This window comes from Psittacula echo (genome assembly GCF_963264785.1).
Source record: "Psittacula echo genome assembly, chromosome: 2".
Taxonomy (NCBI): Eukaryota; Metazoa; Chordata; class Aves; order Psittaciformes; family Psittacidae; genus Psittacula; species Psittacula echo.
The window spans coordinates 99823051-99844479 of record NC_137737.1 but is presented as its reverse complement, the minus strand read 5'-3'; the positions used below and the strand labels follow the sequence as shown (position 1 = coordinate 99844479).

General features: G+C 36.0%; 1 protein-coding gene across 1 annotated transcript; it reads left to right on the top strand.

Annotated features, from left to right (window-relative positions):
• Positions 1-465: 465 nt before the first annotated feature.
• LOC308216992 (uncharacterized protein C18orf63) lies at positions 466-17335 on the top strand (the record flags this gene model as incomplete). Its single annotated transcript, XM_080609692.1, has 13 exons — positions 466-599; positions 1297-1375; positions 2752-2808; positions 4556-4667; positions 5833-5874; positions 6761-6837; positions 8339-8448; positions 9076-9172; positions 9275-9360; positions 9930-10113; positions 11266-12342; positions 13499-13535; positions 17289-17335. The coding sequence occupies 13 exons, from the start codon at positions 466-468 to the stop codon at positions 17333-17335; spliced, it is 2139 nt and encodes a 712-aa protein (XP_080465818.1).
• Between the last annotated feature and the right edge of the window lie 4094 nt (positions 17336-21429).

Below are 21429 nucleotides of genomic sequence, written 5' to 3'. Positions count from 1 at the left end.
TCTCATTCTCTGCCACAGTACAGCCATGGTCTTTATATGACTGAGAACGTCTCTGTGGAACTCCTGGGAATTAAACTTTCTTGCCACATAGGAGGGGACCAGCATCACAGAGGGATTCTTCAGCTCCTGGATCCCAGATAGATTCCAGCCCCAATGGAGACTGAGAAGATGGAAAGGATGCTTTCGTCCTTGTCTTTATTCTGAATATTTTTACTGTTATAAATACTTTGGGTTTTTTTTCAAATGTAGTGCAGTATTTATAGCAACAGTATATTGAGCTGTCCATTTTAGTTGACTGAATTATGTTATATTGTCTACCTAAAATTAATCAGAAGATAAATGATTATCCATTTACCTGATACCGTATACTTAAAAGTTCAGTAAACAAATATCTGCCTTATAAAAATGAAATATTTTTTTTCCTTTCAAGACCCAGGGGCCTCTTTGGAGCAATCAACATATAACATGAATGGCACCAGGCACCAGCCTCTGTTCTTTGTCAGTCTGCCGGAGCTACAAAAACTCTGTGCTGCTACAGTAACACTGAGTTCTCAGATACCAGAAAGTGAGGCAAGGAGTACACAGATAAAGATTTGCAGGTAAAAAAATTTCAAGGGCTGTTATTTCAGAAGCTGGTGGTGATTATTAATGAAAGATTTTATTAGCAGTACTAAAATTAAGTGTAATAAAATCAGCAAAACTCTTACCAGCAGCAAACAGCATAAAATTGTTCAAAATAGATTTTGTTGGTTTGTTTTTTGGTTGGTTTTTTTGTTGTTGTTGTGTTTTTGTTTTTTTTTTTGGTGGGGGACTCATGCTATTGGGGAAAAAAAAAATTGTTATTATGTTTTAAATATCGTCAGCTAAAACTAACAAGGCCAAATTAAAAAATAATTGAAATTGACCTCTTCATTTGCAAAGCTGGAATTCTTTATGTAGATGGAGACTGACTAAAAAGAATACTTGAAAAGCATATGTACACTCCTTAATATTCACCAATCATTATGTTATTACCTTTAATAGGAAAGGAGAGAAACAAGAAACTCTGCCAAAAGGAACACTTTTGGAGAGTTCTGTTTATGTGCCAAAGGCCTGCAGTCTTTGCCTTAGACCACCGTGGGTGGGTTAAGAGCAAGTAACTTGGACTACCCCAACATACTATACTGAGCCATTGAGAACCGGTTAAAAGGGGAATATATTGTGTTTGGAGATGGTGAGGAAAATAAACTTAAGATGAGAAAACCAAGTATGGAAAATAATTTTTTTTCCTAACATTTTATTTGTTTATTTTTATAGGCAGTTATTATTCCTGCATCAAGATATCCTTTCTGCACCTCTTATTGGAACACTAAATCAAATTTCAGTTGTAATGGCGGTCAGTATCACTGTGTAAATGAGTATATGTAGTTACATACCTTAGCAGATGAGTGGAATGCACCTCACTCAAAAGAGAGAATCTGGAATATATTTTATTGAGATAAAATAATAATTTGACAGAGTTCAATAAGTTTGATGGGATTTAGCAAAGTTTTAGCAAGGTTCACCTTATTAATTACTGCATGGAAGAAACATAGAGAAGAAAATTGACTTAGAATGACTCATACAGAGGCTGGAGGCAGGAAGAGTAGAGGACCCTCCTGTTGAGTCATGAGGTTCAGAGTGTACCCCTTGTTTTCTAAACTCTTTTCAAAGCCTAGGTGTCCAATCTTAGTTTCAGACTTGGTCAATAGTTCACATCTGATGGAATTATCTATACGATGCTTATAATATATGAGTAGCTATATGGATTAGTAATTCTTCATAGTATTAATTCAGCATGATATCAGTAATTTACCAATGATCTGCCATAGGTAGGAGATCTTTCCACCTTGGCTGAGGAAGGATCTCTTAGTCTTAGCTAAGGAATCTCTAACCTTTAGAAGGTTCCTGCTCAAGAGGAGAATCATCTGGCACACAGGCCAGCTGCCATTCCAGAATAGCTCAAGTCTAGCCTATCCTGATTTCAATATTTATACGGTGAAGTAGTTTTCTGCTAGTCAATATATAGACAAGGCAGAGGTCTTCAGTTCAGCTCTGGTATCTTGTTCAGTACTTTGATTGTCTTGTACTTTTGGCTTTCAAAGCCACCTTTCAAATATTTTGCAAGACACTTCACTCACTCTTACATGAGCCAGGGGCTTTCCAGCTCTCAAGTTTATCCCCAGGGCTTGAGCCCTGTTGCTTCTTTGTCAGCCTGAACCAAAGTATGGCTAGGAGTCAAGTGTATCCATTACACATCCCTGCATGTTTCTCTAAGAAGTGTTTTGTTTGAGAATCAAGGATAAGTAAAATAATGTCATTTAAAGCAAAATTTTATTTTTGTGGATTAGTGCTGTAGATGGCAGCTTATGTCTTCTACTCTTTTGATGAAACGGCCTTTTCAGATGATGAACCTTTTGTGGAACAAAATGGACTCAATTGGTAAGATGCCTCCGAATTCACAGTGAGAGCATCAGGATCAGAGTTCTGCATTTTTGTTTTGGATAATCTTTTGCTTGCTACATAATGTATCTTTAGCTGGTGATAAGATTACGCTATGGCAAATGCCTGAACTCATTTTAGTTATTGTGCTCCTTTAATGTACAGGATATGGCATTTGCTGTAACTATTCTTTAGCATGTTTTTCTTAGGCAAGGTCAGTGATGGACCATAATTTAATTTATGATTTGCTAAAATACCCCTTAATTTGCTTTTTGTTATTATTATTTTTAGATACCGTTTTACAAATCAGGAATATGTCAGACCTACATAGAGAAACAAGGAGCTACTGTAAGTGCTGAAACATGTCGCAGTTCTTAAGACTGTTACACTTGTCTGCAATTGCTGTTTCCAGAGATGTGTATTTTTTTGTAGGGCATGCAATTTGCACTACAGAAGCCAAGTTTCAGGGTAAAAAATGTCTGCCAAACTGTCCTTTATGAATCTTGGTTTAGTAAGTATACTTTGTCAGTCAGAAGTTTTAAGAAGTTCCTGAGCAATTTCATTAGATTGCTGCAGTTGGAATACTGATCCTGCTCAGAAGCATTAAGGTTTGTCCTCGAGGCAATGACAGACCTGCCCCTCAGGCCAATGACCTGCAGCTCTTCTGAGGGTGTCACCTCCCTCTGTGTGTGCCCTGTAGGTTCCGCAGGTGCAGGTGTTCAGACAGCTGAACTGTCTCCGCATTCACGGTTTGGGTTTACCCAGCCTGTGTAGGACAGTCTCAGAAAAACAAAACACAAACATAAAGAAGAAATGGAACCCATGAGCTTAACATCTGATATGTTTTTAGACCATTATGCATATGATTTACTGTATTCTAGTATGTCATGTTTGTGGAGTTTGTGTATGTATGGACACACTAAAGCTGCTGAGTCAAAAGACTGCTTGTAATCAAAGCCAGGAGCTCTCATGATTCATTTACACAGCCAGTTAGGTGTATTTCATTTTTTTCCAAGAAGTGTAAATGCATATCCGGAGGGACCTTGACACACTTGTGAGGTGGGCTGATACCAAGCTTATGAAGTTTAACCATGACAAATGCAAGGTCCTACACCTAGGTCGAAGCGATCCCAGGCACAGCTACAGGTTGGGCAGAGAAGAGATTCAGAACAGCCCTGTGGAGAAGGACTTGGGGGTGTTGGTCGATGAGAAAATGAACACGAGCCGGCAGTGTGCGCTTGCAGCCCAGAAAGCCAACCGCATCCTGGGCTGCATCAAGAGAAGTGTGACCAGCAGGTCGAAGGAGGTGATCTTGCCCCTCTACTCTCCTCTTGTGAGACCTCACTTGGAGTATTGTGTGCAGTTCTGGTGTCCTCAACATAAAAAGGACATGGAACTGTTGGAACAAGTCCAGAGGAGGGCCACGAGGATGATCAGGGGACTGGAGCACCTCCCATATGAAGAGAGGCTGAGAAAGTTGGGTCTGTTCAGCCTGGTGAAGAGAAGGCTGCGTGGAGACCTCATAGCAGCCTTCCAGTATCTGAAGGGGGCCTACAAGGATGCTGGGGATGCACTCTTCATCAGGGACTGTAGTGATAGGACAAGGGGCAATGGGTTAAAACTTAAACAGAGGAAGTTTAGATTGGATCTAAGGAAGAAATTCTTTACTGAGAGGGTGGTGAGGCACTGGAATGGGTTGCCCAGGGAGGTTGTGAATGCTCCATCTTTGGCGGTGTTCAAGGCTAGGTTGGATGAAGCCTTGGGTGGCATGGTTTAGCGTGGGGTGTCCCTGCCCATGGCAGGGGGGTTGGAACTAGATGATCTTAAGGTCCTTTCCAACCCTAACTATTCTATGATTCTATGATTCTATGAACTGGAGTGCACATTACTTTGATAGCACATGAAAACCAAATGCCTACATTAAGTACTGTGCTAACTTCCTCTTACAGTCAAGTAGGTGAAAAATAGATATGTAACATGTACTAGGATTTGGCTCCAAGATGCAGTAGTCTTTGATTGAATTATGACTGAAGCCTGTAAAAAAATGTGCTAAATTATTAATAATGTATTTTTCTTTGCTCACTGTCATTATTAGCTGCAAGCACCACGAACAGTTAGTCCAGCCATTCTCCAAGCTTGTCTCTCCTACACACTGACAGCCAGACTTGCACCCAGGTGGAACAAAGCTGGTCATTTCTTGGTGCAAGGTATTTGACTCACCTGGGTCGGGAATTGAGCATTAAGTTTTCCGTTCTTTATCGTTGCATTTGCTTTCCATAATTTAATTTTCATCATTATTTCATTCATTATATTATTTCATTAATTTATGTCCTATGACGTTTTCTTTGATTGTATTTTTATTGTTCCTTTTTCCAAGTTCAGTGATTCAAGTTAAGAATTCACTTTTTTATCTTTCTTCTCATCTTTGTAATAGACCAAATAATTATTTCAACTGGATGCTACATACCAGATTAATAATTTCCAAATCAAATACTGTTGGACCCTTAAAGTGCTCTAAAAATTGGGCCTGTTTTTCAGATTCATGCTTCCATCAGTGCCACTTCTGCATATGGTTTGCATGCTTTCCTAATACAGAAGGGGCTTTCTGTCAGAACATCTCCTTCTATCCTTCTGTCTCATTCTGTCTGTCTTTTTAGATGGTAGTTCCTTTGCCTGACATGTCTCTACTAGCTCCTGTGTAGGATAAATCTGAATTACCAAAGTATGGAAACCAGATGTGTTTCAGATACTGTGGTGTGCTCTCATTAAGTAGAGCAATTACATAGATCATAACAAATATGCATTGTGAAAAGTATATAAGATATTGTCTTCTTTCCAGACACAATATTAACAGTATCTTGTTTTCAGTATCCTCAAAATATATAGTGCTCTGAACGAGATCATCTGATTTGGGAATAGCAGGTAGAAGTAGAGGGCTAGATAGTAGCTGATATAAATGAAAAACATTGACTAACAGCAATGTGATCCTGGTACATGCAGCTTGTCTAATGATTTATGTTCCTAAAGCTGGGCAAAAATTATTATATATGGTAGAATACGTAGTAATACTATACAGATTTGCTTTTGAACCTGAGAAATTCATTAGCTATTGGTCAATTAAAGATAGTTCTATGTAAAATTTCCTTACTGGGTGGACAAAATGATGTATAAGTTGCTGCCCACTGCTATACTTTCATGTATTTTTTTTATTTATATAAGATGTTAAAGAATCAGTGAAAAGTTAATTGACAGAGATCTTTCTCTTTCGTCATTCCTGACACACAAACAAAACTCTGTGATTTCTCCTTTGTTTGCATAAAGACATTAGACATATGGTTTAGAAAATAATGTCTATCTGTTTTATTTATTAAGGAAAAGATTTTTTGTCTCGTTCAGGAAGGCAAAATGCTGTTGGTAAGTACAATATTCTGTTGATGGTATTACCAACACAGCATCTTTCTGTTTCTCATTCTGAAATAACCTCTGTCAAAATACACTGTGAAAAAATGTAATTTTTCTACTATTAATCTATAGCCAAGATTGAAATTTACCATTTACAAGTTATGATTATTACAATTGAATATACTTGTATCAAATGATGAGTCTTGCAAGTGATGTGAGAGTTCCATAATAAGAGATAGGAGAATAAGCTAATGTGACTGGCCTGTATTGTACTACATTTGCTGTTCACAAAAGTTAAATCAGCTAATAGCTAAGCATACTGCTTAGCTACTGCAAAAGTTGCAAAGTCATATTTTAATTCCAGTATAAAAGTTAAAGATGACATCTAGGGGTATTGGTGCCTAAATTTGTAACAGGGACATATGTTGAGGAGCATGACACATTCAGTCTGTGAGCTGCAGTTTGCTGAGAGCCAAGTGAATGTTCTAGAGATGTGTCAGTAAATGCTTGCATTGCTCATGCAGTCTTAACTATTGACCACTTCAGGATGTGTAATACTGGGCTAGATGACTCAGTACAGCCAATGGTTGAAAGAACTACATTTGCTTTGAAAGTAGGTGCTTATATATCAAGGATGTGAGTATCAAGCACCCGGATGCAGGGACAGCCATGAGTTCCTAGGGAGGTGTACTCTATAGATGGCGATTCATAATTATTTTAATTTTTCACATTTAAAATGCACTTTATTTTAATTTCCATGCTAAGGAAGTCTAGCCTTTTGATTTTCAAATGCAGCATTTTCATTAGCAATTACTTTAAATAAATATTTAGTTTAGCTTCCTGCCTAACAAATGCACTATGGTTCAAAACTAGGCTTTGTGCTTTGGTTTTATCTTAGTCATAGACCTCAATGTATCAGAGAGACAGCTTTGCATCAGTGTGGAGGCTTGCTCGATTCGGTTGCCACCCCCTGAGGTATAATACAGTTATATTTTCTGTAACTGTTTGACTTACTAATTTTTATCTTCTTTTCTGTTAGGTGATTTGCAATTGGCGTGATGGGGATAGAAGTCCTTACTTCTGATTGCATTAAGATCATAATCGTATTCACTGACTATCTGCAGCTGTTATAAAGGCACAACATCCATATTATACCAAAATTGACACCCATATTATATCTATTGTTGATGCATTCTAGCAAGCATTGTAAAGCTGAGATTTTTGACTACTTAAGGGGCCTTTCAAAAAATGCTAACAGAATTTATTAAAGTGCCTTTATGATTCTAGATTTCATTCTAGCAGTGTTTTTTAGAAGGCATTCACTGTCTCACTGTAATACATAGATAGTTTTGAGTAACATCTTGAAAGTGAAGCTACAGATAAGTTGTCAGCACTGTATTTCAAGTCTCTGTCTATAATTATTCTGGAATCTGCTTGATTTTCTATGCAGCTTCCAAAATACTGGAGCAGCCTGGGTTATGCTGCTTGTAACCATAATTAATAAACTGTTTAATAAATCATGGATTAGGTTGAAAAAAATACCATCCTTTGTGACAGCTATGTCACCTTTGTTGAATATGTCCATATATACAGATGCGTATTTGTCAGGCTTGCTGGTTTCTTCCAAAGTAAGTATTTCTGATCCAAACACTTACTTAGTGTAGAAGAACAGGATTTCTTCTGTGACTTAGTTGGACAGCATAAACATTAAAGCTATCTATAGGAATCCAGTCCCAAAATGACACAAAGCAATGATGAAAGTGATCATGATGTGGCTTCACTATCAGTAGGTTCATTTTAATGCTTTTTTAAAAAAGAAATGACCAAATTTTCTTGCCAGTGAATAAGTGCAAACCATAGTAGACCACAAAGAGAGAAAATGTTTCTCAAATATCAGTGTTTGATTGTCTCCAACAGTCAAATATTTCTGCATTGTGAAAATGTGGTGGTTTTTGACTTCACACAGGTGAAACTATATATCCCATTAATTCTGTTGCTTGAATCTTTGCACTTGATTAGGCAAACTGGCATACACAGTTACTAAACTGTCCACATGGGTTTCTGATTTGAACTTCAAAAATGTGCATGGAAGTGAGACAATTCTTAGGTTGAGAAATTCCTTCTGTACTCTTACTTATTAAAACACTTCAACCCTGCCCATGGCAGAGGGGTTGAAACTTGGGGATCTTTAAGATCCCTTCCAACCCAAGACATTCTGTGATTTTCTACAAAAGTTTAAATCTCACTAATTTAAGTAACCTTTAAACCCTGTACTTGCATAACATTTGGAAGTGTAGGCTCTAACATAAGACACTGTGCGATTTCATGATCTTCTGAAATAAACAATTTGTGAGAGCTGATAAAAGAATGATAATGTACAAGCTTCAATGTATTGTGATGCACAATTATTTTTTGAAAATTTTAATTTTGTACTGCTGTAGAAATATTTGCAAATAACTTTTTGTTTTGTTTTAAGCTGTCAGATTTTGATATTTCAGCAAACATCTTAAAGCTGTTTGATAGCAATGAAAATACAGTTATTCACCAACATTACATATTAAGTAACTGGTGCTATGTTTTGCCAAGGTAGGAATCTGTTCATGTTTCATCACAAACAAACATTTCCTGGAATTGTTGCCCTACAAATTGTGAATTTGATACTAGTGATAAGAACACCTCTGGTTTACAGTCTGTTTTACATTCAGGAATCTTTCTTTTTTATTTTAATGGTCTGTTACAGAAAATGGGAAAAATAAATCAGTGAATCATAAATTACACATTTAAATATTACTTCAAGTTTAGTAATCTCTCTGCTACTTCTTTGGTATGCAAGAGTATTAATTCTTCTCAAATATAATTTTAGCAGAAAGTGTCAATTTAAAGAAAAAAGTATTTCCACCTTCACCACAAGCTATCCCTACTTTCATCATAAAGATATGAGAAGTAATGATACATTCGCTTTTGTTCTACATTCACTGGTAGTGTGTATTGCAGACGAGAAATTAGACTTGCAGGTGCCAAGTTGTTTTCCATACATCAGGAAATATTGCTATTGTTCTGTCATAAACTTACAAGTTAATGGTATTAGTCCTCAAAACATAAAAATAATCCATAAATACTTTCAATGCCAGAAAAAAAAATTTACTTTTTTCCCCTTAAAGTCTAGTATATTTATGACACCCTTTCTAAGCAATCCCCCTTTACCTATCACAGCATGAAAATGGGTCAGATTATAAACATCAGCCACATAATTCCTCCAGAATCTCCTTTCCATTCATATAAAGAATTTCAGATGCACTGGAAGAATCTGGTAAGAGACAATATATACTGATTTTGTTTTTCCCTCCCTTTTTTGTACCTATTGAGTTTGTATTTGTAATACATGTTTGTATATTGGTTTTTCTTTTTAAAGTATGGATATATTCTTCCAGAGGATCTTAAAGAGACAAAAATATACTTAAGTGTTTACTTCAAACCAATAGGGGAAAGGTTCTTTACGTATCCTTTCAGAATTTTTTTGTTACATTTCCTCTGCTTTTAGCAAAGATCTAAATTTTCATCTTTGAATGTGCCATATTTTCTTCTTCCATAATTTCATAGAAGTCAGTGGAGAATTGCTTCACTAGACAAATCCAAACAATATATTTAGTGAAGTCTCTTTGTCTCATATATTGTATATATATATTGAATAATAGCAAGTCAAATAGAACAGTTTGCTTCACAGCTTCCATGAACATGATAAATGCCATTCTAAATGGTGATGTATAAGGAAGAGTTAAATTCCTGTAAAAATATGGCCAACAAAGGTTTGTTTTAAAGGGAATTTTTCTGCTATGGAAGGCTAGACTAAGGCTTACTTATACTGAGTAATCTTTACTGTGCTAGGTTAGTATGGTATAATCATGTTGAAGTCCTGTAACTTAACTTCAGTCTCTTAAGAAAGTATGTGCTTCTGTTCACCTCTTTGAAAAAGCTTTAGCTATGCTCATGATTTCTTCTCAACAATTATGATTCATAATTCTAGAAATAGAAAGAAACTTGTTATGTATCCCTGAGCACTTATTCAGGTACCCTTTAAGTTGCATTCGAAGTCAGCCAGTACAGTATTTCCCCAGAACAAATTCGGAAAGCGTGTTGAGCTCATTTCTTTCTGACCTGAAACGTAATCTTTCACATCTATGTGGATTTCCAGTGAAGATGACAAGTAAAGCACTTTACGCTACACAGGAACTCTCCAGGGCTCCGGTGCGTGTAAGGTTTTTTTATAAACATATTAAGGGCATGTACTGTGTTCAAGGTATGGAGTGGTTTTTATCATATTCAGAACACAGTAAATAAAACTGCTTTTCACAGCTAAGAACTATCAATCACAAAACTTTTAATTGTATGTAATTAAATATTATGCTATTTGCCATTTTTAGGTTGTTCACATCACAAATACGTTTGAAAACTAGACTTAGTGTTAAATAGTTGCAAGCAATATTTGCAGTTCTGTAGACCTTATTTGAAAGTTGGATATAAAACTTCCTCACACTTCTTCCATGAGAATAATATTAAGAACAATATCAACAACAATAAAAACAAGATATTGTTATTGTTGTTATTGTTATTATATTATTATTACAGATAATTATTACAATTTATTAAAACTGAAACATGCAAAAAAAAAAACCCCAAGAGCCGTGTAAAGTTCTGTGGACTTAGGCATTTAAAAACACTCAATCTGTAAGGTTTACTCCATTGCTCATGATGGAAAAGAGGCAAGCAATCAAAACTCATTTAATTTGAGGTTGTTGCAAATGCTGAGACTCAAATTTCTGTGGTAGCAGTGTTGAAAGAAGAAATGAAGTAATTAATTCTGCACAAAGAGCAGTGACAGAACTTGCAGAGATTCTAAAATACTATAATCCTCTTTCAGAAAGCAGTTGCTGTTTATGTCTCCTCAGTGATCAAAGCTAGAATGGCTCCTCTCTGTCATCTGCAGTTTTTATAGACATCCAAACTGTCTTTGAGTCAGAATATAGATGCCCTTAGAAGTTTTAAGGGTCGAAGAGCCCTGTCAGTCAAACTCTTTGCAGATCCCCTCAAAAGGGGTAGGCATTACCCAGCTGGAAAGCACTAAACCTAGATAATGGCTGCAATTTAAGTCTTTCCTTCTGAGAAATAAGATATTCAACCATAGTTTATAAATAAAGAACTGGAGGGAGGGGAAAACAAATTTTCATTTATAGTGACAACAAAATATTTATTGAAAATATAGTTCATTCTAATTCAAAAAAGCAAAATGTATAGTTATATATTGTGGTATTAGGTTGATAATGTATGTTGATGTGATGCATTATGTTACACTATCAGATTTTTAAATCCAGTTCGTTCTGTTTATCAACTCTTGTTGTATTGCAGGAAATAAAATCTAAGCATATGAACTTGGCTGGTGAGATGGTTTGTGTAGTATCTCTAACACAGGCTCCTCCAAGGAAACAGACTTTGCCTGGAATTTCTTCACCCTGCAGTATGGAAAACAGCCACTGGATGGAGCGTTTGATCAAAGAGCCAGAAACACACGGTTTTTTGGGTAGCAGTAAGACTATAGGAAAGGTTAACATTGAAGCAACAGCGATATCAACGAATAATAGGCAAATACCAGAAATACTGGAGTTACCAGTTGCGAAATCGCTAGGAATGCCTGTAAATTCAGCCTTTGAGCTCCCCTCGCAGAAAGTCAGCAAAATTATACCAATTTTCAAGGGAAAGTTGATGCAAATGAATGGAAGGACCACATATCATATGGATGGGAAGAAAAGAGAAAGTGCTGAAAGACATTCACTAATAAAAACTATGGGTGTTTCATCTTCTATGCTGACTGGGTGCAAGCCCAGCATGACTCAGATGTACAAACCTGTTCAAAATATGTCCGTTAAAAATCCTGCTCATAGCAGCGTACTTCAGGTAACGAACATGAAAACATACATAAAACATGGTGCACCTGTATTTCGATGGAAAACCGAATCTGCTGGACAAATGACTAGTTCTGATTTGTCTGATAACTCAGCTTCAGGTGGGAATTCGAGTGAAGCCAATCACAGAATGGCAAATTTTCCTTCCTTTCTTAAGGATGTTGGATCAGTGCTTCAGAAATCAAATATCAGTCTAAGTTTGAATGCATATGAATCTCCTGTTTCCAGTGCAAGAAGGGGAAAAAAGTTTGCAAGTCAAAATACCATGCAAGTTCTTCAGAAACAAAACCAGTCAAAGAAAGTAGATTTGCAGATTAGTAAATTAGACAATGAAATGGCAAATTCCAGTTTATCACAGCAACAAAGAAAAAGATCAAATGAAAGAGCAGGGTTAAATATTAATGAATCTGTCTTAAAAGATACAGCATGCATCGTCAAAAATGAAGACAGTAAAGCAGCATGCCACTATATGGACTATATTGCTGAGACAATCAGTCATCATTCCAAATCTAACTTTGAACAGGTATGGTAAATAACAGCCTCATTCTCACTGGTTCTCACAAATTCAGTATATTCTAAAACAATGTTAAGCAATAAAGAGCATGACTTTCATCATGTTCTACCATCATTCTCAATATAGTTTTCTAAAATTTGTATCATACAAGTTAATGTTTTCAGCCACTGATGTTGTGGGGTTTTTTTCTGAAAGGGAAAATGTCTTACTGTATTGTCTGAGATAGACACTTCTTTTCTTCTATTTGGGACTTTTAAGATGGGATAATTAGTTTTCCTTTAAGACAGTTTATCGGGGAATCAAGATTTATGGGAGTTTAACTGCTAGAGGTACTTCACAACCTAAATTTTTTATGATGCTGTCTGCTTTTTAGTAAAATAAATATCTGAGTTTATTTCAGCACAATTTTTATGAGGATGATAATCCCGCAGATTGGGCACATGGGTGAAACGTGTTCTGCTTCTAACTGTTTTCACCTATGAAATGTAATTTGGTAGGTTATTTAATCTGTGTTATGAGGGCATCTTTTGAAAAAGTAGGCCATTTTAACAACTAGAAAAATACTGGTGGTTTTTTTTTTTTTTCTAATAAAGCTATAAATTTCTATACTTTAAGATGATTACAGGGAAAAATTATCTGACGTGTGAAACACTGACCTCAAAACTGACTTCCTCAGTCAAGGAGAGCGATATGGAAGAATTTGTAAAGAAAAGTTGTGCCAGAAGAAGACAGGTGAAACCCCCTCTACACATACACCCCCTAGTCCTGTAGACAAGGGCCTGAATTACGAGAGAAAAACAAAAGTGTTGTTTTTTTTTTTTTCATTTTATCATGTTCCAGTTAAAATGGGGAAGCCCTCTCTGGATAAAATTTACCTTAACCAAGATAAAATTAACCTTAACCATTAGTTATGTTACTGGTCCTTCAAACATGATCTGGTTTTAATTATTTACCCACTGTACCTACAAACATATTTGTCATGGAAATTATATTTCCATTGGAAAATAACAACTTTTATTAATTACTTCTCATATCATTCAACTAAGGATTTCGCTCAGAAACAGCTTGTTAGTTGAGCTGTTAGCTTAGTATTACTGCTTTATTTGCTTTACTGGGTTTTTGCCTTTTGTTTGTTTTGGGTTGTTTGGGGTTTTTTTGTTAACAGAAAGAAGAAGGTTCAAAGTTAAAGAAAGCCAAGAGAAGTAAGCCTTCTATTTAGGATGTTCTGGAGTACAGAAAGAAAATCCTGGGTATGCTCATTACAAATTTTAAATATTGTTCTTTATTAAAATAGTATCACGTCTGTAATAGTTCCTAGTCTTTTGGATCATACTAATGATATCAGCAGTCTCCAAAGGAATTACTTGACTGAACAAATGGTTTCCAGAAGCTACAATTCGTTGTTTATTGGACACTAGCATATAAAGCTTTTCTTTTTTCTTTTTCTTTTCTTTCTTTTTTTTTTTTTTTAATTCGTTGAATACAAAGGCATCTTGTACTTAGTAGACCTTAGAATTTGGCTTAAATTTGTATTTTGATTGGCTTATTTTCTTTCAGACTAAAATAATCCTGGGTTTTGTGGTCCTGAGTTTCATTTGAATCTGAGCTGAAGTTAAAACCGTAAACCATTAAAGTGAAGTTATGTATATTATTTAGTATCATTACATGAAATGGGGCAAGGACAAAATAGTCTGTCATTTGAAATGAATAAATTTACTTTTGTAACCAGATATTTCAACCCACATCATGGGTTGTTGTCGACAATAGTCCTGCAGGATAAAACAAGCTTTTCCTTTGAATGTTCTTTTGAATATTAAAGATACATCCAGCATATGAAACCCACCAGTTTTATTGACCTAATGCCTATCTCAAGTTAGCAGTAGTAAAACATGCAGGAAAGGGTAGCCTATACAGTGAACTGTTTCAGATATAAATAGAAGTATACTTATTCCAAAGAAAATGTTGGTGTAAACAAGATGATCACACAGACACAGCAGCTCAAAAATGTATATTATACAAAACCAATAGAAAAACATAGCAATAAAGAAGCAAAATATGAACTGTGCATCTTCTAATCTGGCTTTTGGCTTCAACATAACTGATAACAATTAGCCAAATGTGCATTTTGTCTCAGAGATGCACTTTATAATCTTCCTTTCTTCGTGTGGATAAATTCTTCCAGTAAAAGTAATCAGTTGTTTGCTTTCCCTGAAAAAGCCTGTTGTATGGATGGAAGCTTTCCTTATAAGGCCTTCATACTTCATTATTCAGCCTTTCTTGTTCCTGAGTCTGGCATTTCATCTTTCCTGCTTCAAGCTAGGTAGTTCAAGCATGGTGCTTCTTCAGATATGATCTGTTTTAGCAGTTCAGCATAGATAGATCCAAAGTCCCTGACTTTCACTGAGGACTGATAAATAGAAATGATGTCTCTGAGAATGGTCAGAACTTTACTTTTTTTACTCAAATAAAATCTTTTTCTTTTTCCTTATTTATGAGTTAAATGCCACAGGATCAAGTTGATTGTGGTGGGTGATGCTTAAGCTCTGAGGAAGAAACAGCATCTTCCATAAAGTGTTTAGAATATGGGCTCTTCATTGGTGTTAATGACTTAAAAAGGAGACTGGAGCTAAAATAACTTCTACTATTGGATAGGTGCCTACAGTTCTGATTCTGAACAGCTTTGCTCTGAATTTCTTTATTATATATTAGTACACATGCATTCAGAGTGCATGTTTTCATTTGAACACTTGAGAATTTCTTATAAGTTTTCAAATGGGTGAGAAGGTCTCACAATGTCATTCAATGATATAGTCAACAGTAAGGACTAGGATCTATAATTCATGACAATAAAAACATTTTTTTACAATTATCTTGCAACAGGGTCAGTTTTTATGACTAAAGTGCCAAGCTGCACAGCCTCTTAACTTGTCCAGGAAATCACAGCATAATTCTGATTTACTTTTTTCTTTTGCTGATGAAAATAGTGGGTATGTTAATAAAGCAATGTGAGAGAAGTATTTAACATTTTAAGAAATTGAAAATTTGATTCTAACCCTAAGTCATTCTCATTCATTCTGGTTTTACCCATATGCAGACAATCCCCCATTCTCTGAGGAAGGATCTGGACTTTTCTTTGGTTTAAAAAGAGTAGCTAGATATTAAGCATGAATTTGAGATACTCCCCTCCTGCCACCATATTTAGTGGTCTAGACTACACTGGGTATATTGTTCTTTTTCAAGGCTGTGCAGGTTGGGCCAGTGGAAACTACAAGGCTGCTGAGGCACCCAACCCATGAAGTGGGGGCAGGATACCTCCTATAATGAGCTCTGTAGAGTCTGTTGGGTATGTCTACTAGATTTCCATGGAATTTCATAGGACTTTTGACATCTAAAACAGATGTAGACAGCTAAATGTAGGTGGTCTAAATCTGAAGCTCAAAACCAAGAGTCAGACTTGAACAGTTATTCAGTTTAATAAAGATCTGCATGATTAAAGAGTTTTCAGAAGCAGTTTATAAATCCTTTTTAAGCTATTTTATATTTGCTATCAAATTGGAAATAAAAGGTCTCCATGTTTGGTCCTTCATTAACAAAAGTCATCCTTTCATTTTCAAGGCCAAAAGGAAAGTTTGGCTTCTAAGACCAATCAGAAGAACAGAGCTTCCAAGGGAGAGTGTATACTAGTACTGAATGATATTTTAAAAGAAGGATTTTCATCATTACAACCATTGATGCTAGAACAGACATGTTAAAAGTAGCAGCGCTGAAGTTACCAAGCCTTTTCCACTGATCTGCAAAACTCTTCCTGTTACTCTGCTTCTGTGTTGTCATATGATACCAATCTTTTGGTTTAGACACCGAATTTCATTTAGCAAATGAGAATCTACAAATTCATTACATAAAGTAATAATAGTATTATTTTACATGAAAGTAATTGCTGCCATTACTGTAAGGATATTGTATGAACACAAGATAGAGACAAGGGATCCACGCAACTGGAATTTAGTAAAAATTTTTAGCAGGAATTTAGTAAAAATTGTAAAGGGCTAGAGAGCTATTGGACTATTTCTTCTAAAAAGTGGATTGTCCCAAGCCAACATTTAGGAATTTCTCTTCTAATTAGAAGGCTATGATACAGAGATTTCCACAAAACCATCTTTCAAATGCTTTCTGGAAATATTAGGCTAAAATAATACCTTTTAAGATATATAAATATAATAGCTTGAGCTGCTTTTCTTAAGAAACAGTTTTGACTTACATCTGAAAATATGTGCATGGAAATTGTATGTGGTGAAAGTATTTGGGATTTTGTTGAAAAAAGATTATGAAAATGTTAAGTCTTTCAATGAAAAAGCAATTTCTTTTATGGTTGGGGCAAATTCATTTCCTAATCAAATCTAGTGGCAGAAATAGCCTTTGGGCTGTGCACATTGGTACTTAAGACTATTGGTACTTAAATACATGAGACATACTCCAAAATACAGATGATATCATAACTTTATTGCTATTATCCTATCCATTTTTAATTGCTGCGGGATTGTTTCAGGTTAGGGGCAATCTAATTTACTGCATGGCTGACCACTTAAAAATGCTAAAGAATACTTCCTCAAGATTCTGTTTTTTATGTTCTTATAGAGTTAAAAATGTGATTTGGCTACCTTATCTCAGCTGGTTCAGGAGTCATGAATGGACTTCTGCAACTGAAGTTGCTTCTTCCAGCACCACAGCTGACTGTCATATTTTGAGGCCTTTAAATTTAAAACCCCCAGACCTAAGAGGAAGGACAAATTTGTGCATAGTACAATAGTGAGAGGATTCTTTCTTGGTCTGTATAAAAATGCGAACATTTAACTTGAATGTGCTAAATCTAAACTTTGTAAACTTTGCATATTATACCTACTGAGCTGCTTTTTGGTTTCTTTTGTGATCTAAACTTTCTGTTTTCCACCATTCAGGTTCCCAAGATGACATTAACATACTTGAGGATCTCCGAGCTTTGTGAACTTTGCTGTTTATTTCACATCTTTTATACCTGTTTCTAAGTGAAAAACTGAGTGTTAAGTACATACAGTCAAGTGGAACCATGTATCTAGAACTTTTCAAGTTCAGGTTAATAAGTATCTCTAAAGAATTTGAAAATGTAGCTAATTGCTTAGGTTTTGAATCACATTATATCTGTTCTAGTACTTGCGCTGAATCATTCTTCCAAGTTATTTTTAAGTTTCAGGTCTGTCTTTTTATGATGTAGTTATATTTAATTCCTTGCTACAACGTCTAGGCCTCTCTGTTTCATCAGTAAAACATTCCTAAGTAACTTTTCCTTGTCAAGTCCAATGGTTAGAAAACAAGCGGTCCATTTTTCTTAGGCGAATAATCTGAAGGCTGGATTTGATTCAAGCTTCTTTAATTCTTGTTACATATTCTAATGAATTAAAAAATGCCCAGAATTTTGCCCTATTACAGTGACAGCTTTTGTTTTGTTTTGCTGTTTCTCAGATGGTGACTGTTAACATAACTGATTTAATGGTGCTAGTGTTTGAAAGGGAGTGGGCACTTCAACAACATGTATTTTTCTCATACTTAACACAAAGAATACAAAACCACACAAATATTACAAAAATTAGAGCAATATGCTCAGCGAGGAATCATTTTGTCTGGAAGCTGGTATGCAAAGGTACCTTTCTAATGCTGTGGATTCTTTCATATATTTGCCTATATGTAATTGATCTTTTTATTGTCTTACAGTATGAAAAAGCCTGTAGAGCAGTTGCATTTCCACTGTGCTAGATAAATTAATGCTTCATCTGATCTGTTTCGTATTTGTTATTTTTTAAATGCTGCTGGTTGCCAATATTTGCCTTGTATTATAACTGAATTAATTTTGCATTATTCTTGCATTTTCAAATGTTCACTTAATTTTTTGTTACGTATTATAATACTTAAAATATAGAAAATTTAATTATTGCAGGTCCATTTTCTTGCATTTAAAATAAACTACTGAATTATTTGTTTGTGCTAAATTGCTAAATGCTTCCTAGTCTGTGCTGTAGGGAAAGACCCTGCTATTCTACCCCCTACGCACACTCCTTGTAAATGTAAAACAAGGTATTGATAGTGAGTAGAAACATGCTGGGTGTAGGAGTGGTGGTGGAAATGCCACTGATGGGAAAGAAGGATTGGTGCTGTGGCTGCCTTTGGAGGAGCTGGCGATGCTGAAAGGACCTTTGCTGTTGCCTACCCTTCACTGTTTATTTAGAGAAGTTGCAAGAGCCCATCCCAGTTTCTCCTTTTAACCAGTTCTTATTAAACTGGGCAGAATACCCAGGCTTCTGGCACAGGAGCTCTCAACATCTAGGATCACCTGGGGCCTCTATACGTGATGCCTGCAGTGCTGATTTCTCAGGATTAAAGGAACAGACCCCTCTAACTGCCCCAAAATATATAAATGTACATCCAGAACAAGTGGAAATGTAGAAGGTAAAAATAATCACCAGGTGTGATAAACTGGTAAGAGGTCAAGTGGCAGAAGATATCCCCTGCCCTTTGATGCCTGCAGGTCTTACAGTGGTTTAGCTTACAGTGTTTAGCTTTTTCATAAGTTTTCAAATAATCTGATTCTTTGTCAAAGTTGAATCAAGTTTACATTTGTGAAAATGTACATAGATTTTTTTTGAACCCCTGTATTAGGTTCAGAAAGTATTTGTTGTGTTGAAGTATTCATAGTGAATTCACTTGATTTAGTAAATATGCACTTCCAGAGAGTGATCTTTTCTCACGTATTTTCATAAGTTGACAGTGTTCTTTTCCTCCCCCATCTTCACAGATGTAAGCCGGAGGGACATTCTACATAGTTTAAATTGGCACATACTCAAGAGCTCTGTCAAATCTGAATTTAGAAGTTTACAAATTATTCTATAGGTGCTTATAACTTCAGGGAAGCTTGCTGTTTAGTTTCTTTGGTGCTGGTTTTATACTAGCTTATGGTTGATAGGTGGTTTAAAAATAGTAAAATTAAGATCTCTGAAAGTACTATGTCACTGTATCACAAAGTAATTTAGTAAATACAGCAATTTAAGGACTGGTCTGGATGCTTATTCTCTTCAACATGCTCATCTCCTAGCTTCCTAGAGAACCATGAATTGAACAACTGTGGTATTCCTTTCATAGTTCAGGCAGAGGATTTGTCCCAAACCTGAAAACCATACACTGTTCTGTCTTCTTGCAAAACTGTGTAGTTTCGCTGGCCCATGGACAGCACAGAGCAGCGGCTCAACCTCTCAGCTAAAAACTTGCAGCCAGGACGAGCAAGTACATTTTCCCTGGGATCTGTGCAAAATCTGATGCAACCTCTGAACAGCTTAATCCCCCTAGGGCAGCATTAGAATCCAGGACAAAACAAGCTAACTTTGTCGGAAAATATGTGAAAATTGTTCCTAAAGAGTTTACAGTTGCACCAGGAGCACACATAGCTTCTTGCAATGATTTTTTTTTATTTTATTGTTTAAAACAGTGACAACAAATTTCTTTCTAAACCCAGTATGTGAAAGGGATATAAGCTTGCTCCAGTGAGAGGAGTTCAAAAGTATTGAAAGCTAATATGTCTGATCGGCTTGCAGGAAAAAAGCTTATTATCTGGGATCAAATAATCACTTTTAGGAATAGACAGTTTTGTTCCAGCGTGAGAGCAGCCCAATATGTGTGTAAAAAATAAAATATATACATACAGACATATATGTATATGTGTTAGAGCATGTGTGTGCACACATCCGTACATATAGCTGTATCTCATTACAGATGTTTTAAAAACATGCAACATAATGTGAAAAATGTTGTTCTAGTACAGACAATTCAGTTCGTGCAGCAGCATTTGGTAGTTCCCCATTGCTGTGTACCAGGAAATGATGCATGTGGAATAATCCCTTGCCCACGCCACAAAACTCCATTTACATTGATGAGAGCAGGCTACCAAAGCTCAGCTGATTGCAACTGTGCTGTCTCTATCAGTAGATGAGCTTAAGTACTATTAAACCATCAACTACTATTTAAATAAATCAACAAGTAGCCAAATGTGCTGATAGCTGCAGCAGCCCAAAGTTGAACCTTCATATAAATCATAGAATCATAAAATCACAGAATGGTTTGGGTTGGGAGGGACCCCAAAGATTATCTAGTTCCAAGCCCACTGCCGTATGCACAGACACCTTCCACCAAGTTGATCATGTGGTTACGTGCTTTCCAGCTAACACAGTGCAGTAAAATACATTTCCCTTGATTATGCAGGATATCACAGCACAGATTTTAGCAAGAATAAACATTCATCTTACAAAGCAGCTGGCCACGGATCTCAGCTCAGGCGGGGAACAATACAAGGGAAATTGGCTGAGGCTGCTCAGTGCCGAAGTGCTTTCCAGAATAAAAAGAAGGGTTACTCCACTGGGAGGTGCTAGCAGGAGATACCTATGCCTACACACCCCAAATAGGTGCAGATACCTTTTTATGTTAAGTATTTTATTATGTAGGAGAATTATTATTATTGCAACTGAAGCTGCATGGCTCTGGGATATTTCAAAGCAGATGAGGTAAATGAAGCAAAATTAAACCTCTGCTGAAGAGGGGAAAAAAGGGTGTTAAGTCATAATTCAAAATGGTAACGCATGAGTTTCAGTCTTCAAAAAAAAAACTTGTCAGAAAATTAACTTCTTTTTCTACCATTCATATAATGAAAAATAAAATGGAAAGAACAAAAAGGGACCCTCTGTAAAGCGAATAGCATTCTGCAGCTTACTGTGCATCTTTTAATGTATGTGATCAGCATGGTAAAGAACTGTAATTTGTGTAAACTCAAACATTTGTTAACCGGGAATTTTCTGTAGTGCTCTTTCTATTGAAAAGGAGATTTAAGTCAGACTCAGTCCCACAAGGTTTTATTTTCTGGGAGATCAGACTCTTTGAAGGCTGACGAAAGCAGCTCGGTTTCTATCAGATCCCACAGCCCCTTTGGGAATGCTTTCACTGAAATGCCACCCAGACAAAGGGAGTGCTTTGTCCTATTGACCAAACTTGGTTTTGGTTTTGTTATTGTTTTTCAGTCTTCTG